Below are 10,597 nucleotides of genomic sequence, written 5' to 3' on the forward strand. Positions count from 1 at the left end.
AATTATCATATCACACACACATACACATATTTCCATTTTGCAAAAGCATGAAATTTTAATCACCTCTATCTTGAGATCGAGCACACGGTGGAGATGATGATGTAGGGAGATCAAAAGTGCACAAAGCTCTTCTTGACAAAGATAGATCTAGTTAGGGATCAAATAGGTCACTTGAATAAATGCTACATCTACCTAGCTAGCTAATTTGGGAGGAGACAACTTCAACTAGTGGAGGGAAGGAAAAAAGATAAAGGAAATGCATTAATGGAGGTGGTGTAGTTAGCTAGGAGTAATGAAGAGAGAGAAAGGTAGGTAGAAGAGGGAGAGTAATGGGGGAGAAGTCTTGAGGAAGAAGAAGAGTGAGAGAGGGAGGATGTGGGAGGTAGGGGAAAGGGAGGAGAGGAGATGAGGGAGGGGAGGGGAGGACGGGTGGGGAAAAGGTGGTGGGGTGTTGCGCCTTAGCAGTAGCGCGGGAGGAAAAGAGCGCTACTGCTAAGGGTTTAGCAGCAGCGCGCTTTAAAAACACGCGCTACTGCTAAACGGGCCAACCGTGAGGACAATTTCAAAATTAGCAGTAGCGACGTGAAAAAAAAGCGCGCTACTACTATTGCTTTAGCAGTAGCGCGCGTCGCGCCACCGCGTTGCTGGTAAACTGAGGTTGTTGGGTCCTATCGGTACTTTTTTGTAGCAACGTGATTTATCCATCAAGCGCTACTACTAAATTTTCATCAGCAGCGCGCTTTTCGGAAGATCGCTACTGCTAACTAGCAGTAGCGCCTCTTTTTGAGCCGCGCTGCTACTAAGATTCTGTGTATAAGGTTTTCCCTAGTAGTGTCAACCTCTGCGCGGCGCCAAGGGGCTGGATGCAGGTGGCCGTCGCCCGTGCCCCCGCCGGCGCCTTCGTCGGCGGAGTTGACCTCATGCCCATCAGCCCCGTCCGCGACGCGCACTCCCTCACGGATGACATCACCACCACCAAGTGTTGCTCCGCCCGTGCGGAGGCTCATGGACTCCAAGGGGGTCACCGCCTTCGACGTTGTGCTTCACGACGGCTCGCCCAACGTCGGCGGCATGTGGGCGACGACCACCTCCATCCAGCCCCCCGGCGCCGCGCAACCGAGGTCAGCCATGGCCGATGGGAACCACGAGAAGAGAGGAGAGAGAGGAGAAAGAGACTAGTCAACCTGCCCACGTGATTTTTTTTTGCCACATCATCCCAACAGGAAGGCCCCACCTGTCGGTTTTGCTGTTTTCTGGGCTAAAACGCAGCGTCAGTGCTCCGCGTTACAGATTAGCCCCATTGTTGGTGTTTTTTTGTGCCCTGCCTCAAATGTGGTAGTGATCTGTTACCCTAGCCCATAATGTGGTGGTTTGGGGTAAATAACTCACATTATGGAGAAGATTTTCTTACTGTAACTGAACACAACGTGCTGAAAGGAAACTAAAACGACGGGAAATTGCATTGACGGGAAGATACACAAGACAGCAGAAGAGCTCAAGCATGAGTACAAACATCATTGGAGTCTCAAATCAAATCATTCTGGAATACCCTCCCTTGGGGTTAGATCCGATTATGAAATGATACAGCGCCTTTGCGAAGTGTTCCAGTCGTGTCATAGGTGGGCAGCTACACGTATAACTGATGATACGGTTTTCAGTAAATGGCTGCTGCGGATGCATACGAAGAGGCACCGCATCAAAAAAATCGTTGCATATGTGTGCTGATATCTCTGTTTGTGTCGCAGATTCACCTTGGTGAGCAGCGACTTGACGTCTAGCCATGTTAAACTGCCAATGCTTTGCACGCATTTTCTCTTGGGTTGATAGAAGTTTCTCCTTTGTCGCCTGCGACATATAGTAATTATAATCCTTGATGGTGATGCTGTAGTTTTCACAAATGTAATTCAGTGCTGCTTGAGCAGCTCCTTCTTCGGCTTCCTCTTGCGTGGCAACAGGCTCTCCTTTGAAAATTAAAGGATTTTCATGGATGCTGCCTGGAGAGTGTGCCGTCCCCATATGAACGAACGCTTGTATCGTGCCATCAAGATATGTGCAGCGAAGATACCCTTGCACATTCTGCTTTATGGCCGAGCCGACAATTCGAAGAATGATACGCCTTGGTATATATACCATCAAATCATCTTGTTGTACATAGGTAGAAGGTAGTCACTACTCTGCTTTATATGAAGCTACAGTCTGAATACAAATTCTAAACAGATGCATACCGTGTGTCAGTGGGGGTAGCACTGGAAGAAGCTTTCTTATCCTTCTTCTTTGATTGCTTTCCTGATAGTTAACTCTTGGGAGTATGGTTGCCACTCATGACCGCTGGTCTTGTTCTTCAATGCTTGAAGTAAGTGAATGCTTTTCATGGGTTGTGCGCCGCGGCACGCCGTGCCGCATGCACTAATTAGCTATTTATTTATTTATTAATTTTTGTAAGTGGGCCCAAAACTTCTCTTTTTGCAAAGATTGGTACATTTAGTTGGTACATAGGAGAGAGATCGTGATGCAGTAGTGCATACATGGAAATGGTTCATCTAGTTAAGAGTTTTTTCCTCTTCTTAGATCTGAGATGTTGATCATCCGCCTAGATTTGTTTCCGTAATGTAGTGGTAGAGAGACGAAGGTTGTTCTCTGCTCTTGTTGTGGGCGATTTTAAGTTTGTGGATGCACGTGTAGGCTCTTGACGGATTGGCAAGATATTTTGAAATTGGAGGTAAATTTTCTTGAATATCCTTGTTCATCTTCATTTGTCTCGTGGAAGGCTTGCTTTCTGCTGTATTTGTATTTGTAATAACTCTTCTTCCTTGGTCTTGCTTCATTCTTGGGCAGCCAAATAGCTCTTATACATTGTTTTCGGAGCACTGTAGACTCTACTCCTAATGCAGCTGTTGGTAGTCTCCGCAGGTCAATTTTCGTCCCACTTATCATGATATTTTTCGTCCTCCCTCCCACCTCCCCCAACCGACCAGCGGCAAAAAAAATGAGTTCGCGATGCTCCCACGTGCAAATCTCCGGTCGATCGATAGAAAAAACCGATGTAAAAAAAATCTACGAAATTTAACCGACGAAGAAAAACCTACGAGGGCAGGTACGAGCGATTCCTCGGACAAAAAAATGGACGAACCGGGAGCAAGGCCCCCTCGCATCCCCACCCACCCACCCGTGCCCCTTCCCCTCCAGCTCTTCCTCTCGGGTCCCAACCCTGGGCTAGGGTTCCATACGCCGCCGCCTTCGGGCGGACCACATACGCTGACGTTGAGGTCCGAGAGGAGCGGGCCGCCGCACCGTCTTCCGCCTTGTCGGCTACATCTCCCCGTCCCGATCCTTCTCTCCATGCGCGGCCACTCCTATGACACGCATCCCGATAGTCTCCGCCAGCACTGCGACGGGCGTGGCCTCCACACGCAGCGTCAACCCCCTCCAGATCCGGCCGTCGTCGAGGGCGTATCCATCCAGCAGTGCGCCGTCACCTCCCCTCCAGATCCGGCCGTCGTCAAGGGCGTATCCATCCAGCAGCGCGCCGTCATCTCAATCATCACCGTCTGCGGCGTCATCACCCAGGCCCAGTCGTGGGCCCGCAAGACCTCCATGATCTCCCTTTTCGTCTGCCAGGTCATTGAGACCAACATCCACGAGTAAGATGCCAGCCCCTTCCCCTCTGCTACCATCGCTGGATTTGCAAATTGATTGTTTGGGCAAAGAATTAGATTTCAGGGTTAACCTGTTTGTCTTGGATTGCATCGCCCGCTAAAACTTGTCTCATTCGCGGAGATTCATTCATCTGTCAGACGGCATGTGCTCGGCATAGATTTTGTGGCTGGATGTGTGATTTCAGCATAGATTTTGTGTACAGGTGATTGACGGCCAGAGGACTAACTGCAACCTCGTCTGCCTCAGGGTCCAGAGGTCCAAAGCGCCACAACAAACTGCCTCTGCATCCATATGCTGGCAATTTACTTACTTTGATTGTTAGTCGTTGACCATGAGCAAGAATCTGTCAATTAATTTGATGCTTCAATTAAATTGTAATTTGCTGAATTACTACTGGTTAAGCACTGTGCAGGTCTTTGTTTGATTGTTAGTCGGTGACCATTAGCAAGAAGTTGTAGGAGGTTAAAATCATCTGCCAACTCTCTTTAAAAAAACTGCCAACTTAATTAATCAATCATGTGGAATCTAGATTTAGTTCCTGTTTAGTTTGACATTTTTAGTAGAAGGGTTAGTGTCAATCTAGATTTGCTATGAGTAATTTGAAAAATACTGGTGTTACATATTTGCTAGGACTATCTGTGTACACGTCTAATGCCCTTTCTGATGTTTCTCATTATCGAGATTACGCTTTTTAAAAATGTGTTTGTTTTGTTTAGTGTCAATCTATAACAAAATCTGTTTTGATTCCACTCCGGAAAATCTTCAAAGTGATGCTAATTCTCCATGATTATTAACTTGACGTCTGAAATCTTAATTTCCACTGTCCTATTTTGGTTTATTTCAGTTCAGTGTGGTAATCTACAGCAATCAAGTTAACAAAACTGAAGCATTTTAGCAAGGCAACGGTGCAATTGCTCTTTTGGTGGAAGATGAAGCTTTTGTTGGGCTTGTGATGTTTTTTCTGAAGAAGTCTGACGATGAACTCGAAAGACAGATGGCATGCGGTATTTGTGATATAGAACTAAATGATTCAGGACTGCACTAGCTCCAGAAAGGGTGGCATTCTTCATATTTTGATGCAACTTCATGATACTAGGTCGTTTCTATTTGTTCTGATGCAACTTCTATAATGGCAGGTTGCTACTACAGGGTTACCCGATGTTGCCTCATGTCAGTTATATCTTCCAATATTTACAGAACCTTCTGAATCTGATACCAGGACATGCTGATGATAACCTTCCAGTTTTACTGAATCATAGTTACTTGAGTAATCTCTACTCTTAAAGTGTTCTTCGAAGGTGCTCATCACATCTGTCGATATACAACACCGTAGTTATTGATGGACGAACTTGGCATCTCAGCCAGTACTCTGCCTCATCAATAGTTTGATGTCCCTTTGCATGAAGTTAGGCCAACATCATAAGATCCGTAGCCTTTTTGAGGAGATGAAGGTGAAGATTATTAAGCCGGATAACCTCACATGTTGCATTCTAATGACCAGTCGTGCGGCATTGAACAGGATAGATGTTGTTGGAGAAGTTTTAGAAGAAATGCAAGAAAAGGATGTAGTTCTAGGGTGGTCTGCATACAGCATGGTTTCTATCCACCTGAGTGCTGGTTTGGTTTTAAATAACAGTCCGCTTTAAATAAACTCGAGGGCCTTGATTTTAGAAGGTAACATAAATATCTAGATTGAGTTCATGGTCATGGGGCTGTTTGTTACAGTTCAGGCAAGAGTTTAGTTCATAATGCTCAATTTCATCATGCTTGTATCACCACCACCGTGTAATATAACATAGTACTATGCACAACGATGCGTCAGCACTAAGCTCAGCATCTAAATAACTTGAAATGCTGGATCAGAGTTTTTTTAGTTCATAAAAAATGATTTTATTTCTCCTGATGCATTGTTATTTAGGCTTCATTATTCTTCAATTTCTGGCAAAGTAATAAACATGCCATATATAAATTGGTAATGAACGGCTAAATATATATATATGTTTTGTTATTTAGGCTTATTATTCTACAATTTCTGTCAAATTAATGAACATGCCATACATAAGTTGTTTTTGAACCCTATATATATATATGTCCCCTGTTGCAACGTACAACCTCTTTTCCTTTATTTCTTTTTTTAATATTAAAGGCAGGTGAGTTTTTTTACATTGTTTATAAATTTTTAAAACCATGGGAAAGTAGTGCATCAGGGAAGGTTCACCACTAGACACCCCTGATTGCAACAAAATATCCTTTATGTTTGATTTTTCTGGTAATTATGTATTTAACAGATCTCTCCTTAAAAAATAATAACAACCAGTGTTGAACTAATAAAGTTCTAAATCTATATTGAGACACAATTGGTGTTGAGGCATTAAATATGTATAGCCCGTTGCAACTCACGGGCTCCTCAGCCATATGTATGCTTTGACCTACTTATATGTTGTTTTCTTGGGCCTTGGTGCTCTCTACATCGCTTCTCAAACTGTGACAGTAACAGTGAGGCTACTCCCTATCCTTCTCATCTTTCAAACCTGTGGCACTGATGGATCACACCTTAACCTTGCAGGAGTTGTTATGGACCATCTGGTTTTCTTCAGGAATCCACACCACCGACAATTCTAATGAGAAGATCCAGCTGACATCCTTCTTGCTACAACCACTCTGTTCTGTACTTCTATTGCCTCATACGGCCTTTGGCAGATACCCGTGAGATGAACTCCACTAAAAATCCCTCAAGAATTGTGAACCCATTAATTAGGGATTTAACTTTAGAAAAATCAACAGAGTCTACAGCTAGGAGAGATAATTTTAAAAAATTCTTGTTACTTGCAATTCCTGATCTAGGTTAAGAATGTACTGCTCACGATGCAGATTGTATATATATTATTCGGATGATCAGATGGGTCTTCTTCTACATTTGGTTACTCAGATTGTAAGTTATTGTGTAAATCTACTGTCATCATACTTTTACTTTCCTTTGTGTTGACGTAGAGGTACGAACAAAGCTACAAAGTGATAAGGGCACATGATCTAGATTTTTTACACTCTTCTTGGCAGCCAATGAATTATCTTTATTTGAATCCATAATTCGCCTTTTCGTGCAAAACAGATGTGGAGTATGCATTCTCCATCTTAATAGCTCACAAACAGGTTATGGGTACCATATCTTAGCAACACACATCAGACTGAAACAGACATTAGAGTGTTACTCCCTCTGTTTGAAAATAAAGTGTGTTGTTCAACCTTGACCGTAAATTTGTCTATTTTGACAAATCATAATCAGACGATGGTGTTCCTCGACATGAATATAATGGTGTCTATTTTGTGCATCATAAGCTATTTTGTGCAACGTAAGCTATATATTACTTGGCTATTGTTGGTCAAAGCACAAATTTGGACAGTCAAAAGACGCTTTATATTTTGAAATGGAAGGAGTACCTTTTGGTGCCTCATTGGTTATGGTTGTGATACGTATTTTGTGCATTTATTTGTAAAAGGAGTAGAAACCCAACCTAGAAGCATAAAGTGACAGAGAAATACCTGCTGCTCCTTAAACAGGTTGGTATAAGTCTTCGATATTTGGTTTAACATGCTACAGTGTATAAAAAACCGAGCTTGCATATAAAGCGGCCTGGAAGAACATTTGGACACTTTATATGTGGTGTGAAATTCAGGTTATTATCAATTACTTGCATGGAATAGGTAGCATGCTGCTGAACAAGTAACGTCATTTTATTAATTCTGATTTAATACCGGACAATGATGCTTCATATCATTACGACACTGCATAATTTATTCCACTCTTGTGTTGCAGGTCAAGAAAAAAGATGAGGTATCTCTGCGAGAAGTTGCCTTTCTTTAAGCCTGTTGTCTTTTCAAAATCTCATCTACCCCCGATTCTGTCTGGACTTGGATATGATTATGGAATCGATCCGGAGGTTGCACAGAGCTCTGCAGAATCGATCCGGAGGTACCAGACTACAAGAAGTACTGGAGGAGATTTCTCACTTGAGATCAATTCTTGGATGAGTGCAATGTAAATCCATAGCACACTTGACCAGAACCATCGACAACATTTTGTGATGCCCACTAGCCTTCTCCCCAGAATCAGTCTCTGTCGACTGGATGCCTATAGCTCCCAAGAGTTGCACTGTCATTGACTACCATCGACAACAAACTGCACGCAGCAGCTGAAAAGGAGAAGAGGTGCTGCCATTAGCCTACCGGTGTCCACAGTATTGAGCAGAACATCACATGTCCATTGCACTAAATAGATTGATTGATGGTTTTGGGATCTTGCGATTTTTCATGTAGCAGGCAAAGGATGATGTCTCGTTGTCCAGATTGTTTGGTAAGATCATCTATGCAAAGATTCGTTTCATGTTTCTCTCTTTTGCCAAGAAGTGCACACACATGTATTCTCATTCACTTCTTCGGTACAACCCCTAAACACAACAACGACTGAGATCGCTCCGTACCCCTTCATTAAAAAGGGTAAGATTGTCCCAGCACATAAAAAGCCGCCGCCCGCGCGACGGGGCTGTACCCGCGCGACGGGGGCTCTACGCCGACTACCCCGTACACGCGTCCGTCCACGTACGTACGACGTCGTACGACCAAAGAAAAAAAAACGGCGTGACACGCGTCCGTCCGCGTTCGTACGACGACGACCGAAGAAAAAAAAACAACGTGACCTGTCGAGCGAAGTACTCATGGCGACGTATCGTCGGCTGGACGGGAAAAAAATAAGACGACGCGACGTGTGGGGACGGGCAGTTGCGTGCCGTCTAAGCGTCGGTCAAGGGCGGTTCCCGACGCGCCGGCTGGCCCGATGCGCCATTAATGCCGGCATTACGCCGGGTGTCGGTCACCTACCGGACGGCCTCCCCCACCCACTGACGCCTGCGTTTAAAACACCGCTCGTCGCCCCGTTTGCCTCCCCCCACTCCACTCGACGCGCCTCGACCCGCTCACCCCACCCACCGACGCGCTCCACCGACGACGAGCTCCAATTCCCGGTGGCCGCCATGGCGTCCGACGGTGACGGCGGCGGTAGCTCGTGGCCGACGAGCCTGGGCACGTAGGAGACAGACGAGCTCATCCGTCTCGGGCTGATGGTGCCGCCGGGCTGCTGTCTGCCTCGCATGTTCCACATCACCGCCGACGGGTACCCGACGAGGGGGCCCGGCGCGACGCCGGCCGAGCTTCGCGAGCACGAGGGCGGCCGGTGGAACATCGTCGGCCGAACGAGATTTTGGAAGGGCAAGAACTTCTGGTCCGTCGTCGCGCAGGCTCGTCGGGAGTTGCGGTTCGGCGGGTCGTCGTCGGGCCCGGGCGGCTCGTCGTCGGGCCCGGGCGGCTCGTCGTCTGCCGCGCGCGGCTCGTCTTCCGCCCCGCGCCGGCCCCGCCGTCCCCCTCCAGCGGCCGCGCCGTCTCCGACCTCGTCCTGCCGTCCGGTTCCCGCCATCGCCCGGCCCGCCTCCCCTCCCATCGTCGAGATCCCGCTGGAGCAGTTCGCACTGCGCGAGGACGACGACCCCGACGACTGCCCCGGCTATCTCATCGCACTACGGGCGTCGCAGGCAGAAGTGGCGGCCGCGACGGCGGCGGCGGAGGCGAGAGAGGCCGCCGAGCTGCAGGCCGCACTCGACGCGGCGGCGGCTATGGCGGCGGCAGCAGAGGCCGCCGAGCTGCAGGCAACAGTCGACGCGGCAGCGGCCATCGAAGCGGTGCAGCCGCAGGTGGCTCAGGAGGAAGACGACGGCGGCTACTGGGACGACGGCGTCAAGAGCAGCGACGACAACGACGGTGACGAGGACGGTGACGTTGGTGCGGGCGAGATCGTGGACCTCGTCGCCTCCGACGACGACGAGTAGATTAGGTTTAGATTAGGTCGTTATGTTTAATTAAGTCCTATTTAATTAACTTTTTTATGTTTTAATGTAAAATGAACCGTCATTATGTTAAATGAAGTATTGTTTATCGTTATGTTGGAGTGATGAAACTTAGTATGAAATATTATGGAAAAAAGTGAATCATTTTATAAAAGAAAATTGACCCGAAATAAATTAAAATTAAATAGTTTACTGGTATAATTTAAAGATTATATAAAAAAAGGATGAAGAGAGGAAAAAAAAGAAAAAGAAAAAAACGAAATTAGAAGAAGGCATTCGTAAAATAAATTAAAAAATGAGTATGAAATAATTTTAAATTAAAAACAGTGTTTTAGGACTGTCGAAGCCAAAAACCGTACAAAATGGAAACAGACCAAAAATGCACATAAAAAATTTAGTATGAAATATTATAGACAAAAAGTGAATCATTTTATAAAAGAAAAGTGACCGAAAGGAACTAAAATTAAATAGTTTACCGGTATAATTGAAAAGATAGTAAAAATTATATAAAAAAAGATGAAGAGAGGAAAAAAGAAAAAGAAAAAAAGAAATTAGAAGAAGGAATTTGTAAATTTTTTAAAAAAATAGGTATGAAATAATTTTAAATTAAAAACAGTGTTTTAGGACTGTCGAAGCCAAAAACCGTACAAAATGCAAACAGACCAAAAATGCACATAAAATTGGCATGCATGATTCTCATGTTGATACAATTCGATAAAAAAAATTGGGCACGTTTGTAAGTTACAGAAAGAAAGGTGTTTGGTACATACCATTTCGCACCGAAACCACCGCGTTGCACAGCAAGTGCCAGTTTGGTTTGCCGGAATGCACGGCAGCGCGTGTGGGGACCCGCCCAGTGACCGCACGCCAGAGATGAACGAAATCAGAGTACGAACGCACGTTGCGTCACGTCCGGGCAGTGCTTTACGGGTTTTCGGTGCGGAAAATCATAGAAAATCCGTACAGCGTCAAAACGCGACAAATTTTTGCGTGCGTGTCCTGCATGGTCATTGTGGCCCGTGAAAAAAAGAAGAGCGACTTTGGCG

At 45.7% G+C, this 10,597-nt stretch overlaps 1 protein-coding gene across 3 annotated transcripts; it reads left to right on the top strand.

Moving 5' to 3' along the window:
* Window positions 1-3,188: 3,188 nt before the first annotated feature.
* On the top strand, window positions 3,189-6,632 carry LOC119348693. 3 transcript variants are annotated; one of them, XR_005169078.1, is made up of 2 exons: window positions 3,189-3,641; window positions 3,860-6,632. XR_005169078.1 is itself a non-coding variant. In XM_037616668.1 (2 exons), exons 1-2 carry the CDS (start codon window positions 3,340-3,342, stop codon window positions 4,512-4,514), a joined length of 315 nt encoding a protein of 104 aa, XP_037472565.1. In that variant the 5' UTR covers window positions 3,189-3,339; the 3' UTR covers window positions 4,515-6,632. The 3 variants fall into 3 exon arrangements, 1 of the variants encoding a protein (XP_037472565.1); XM_037616668.1 differs by having other exon boundaries at window positions 4,502-6,632; XR_005169079.1 differs by lacking the exon at window positions 3,189-3,641 and having other exon boundaries at window positions 3,653-3,912; window positions 4,502-6,632.
* The last annotated feature ends 3,965 nt before the right edge of the window (window positions 6,633-10,597 follow it).

This window comes from Triticum dicoccoides, chromosome 1B, assembly GCF_002162155.2.
Source record: "Triticum dicoccoides isolate Atlit2015 ecotype Zavitan chromosome 1B, WEW_v2.0, whole genome shotgun sequence".
In the NCBI taxonomy this organism is placed as follows: domain Eukaryota; kingdom Viridiplantae; phylum Streptophyta; class Magnoliopsida; order Poales; family Poaceae; genus Triticum; species Triticum dicoccoides.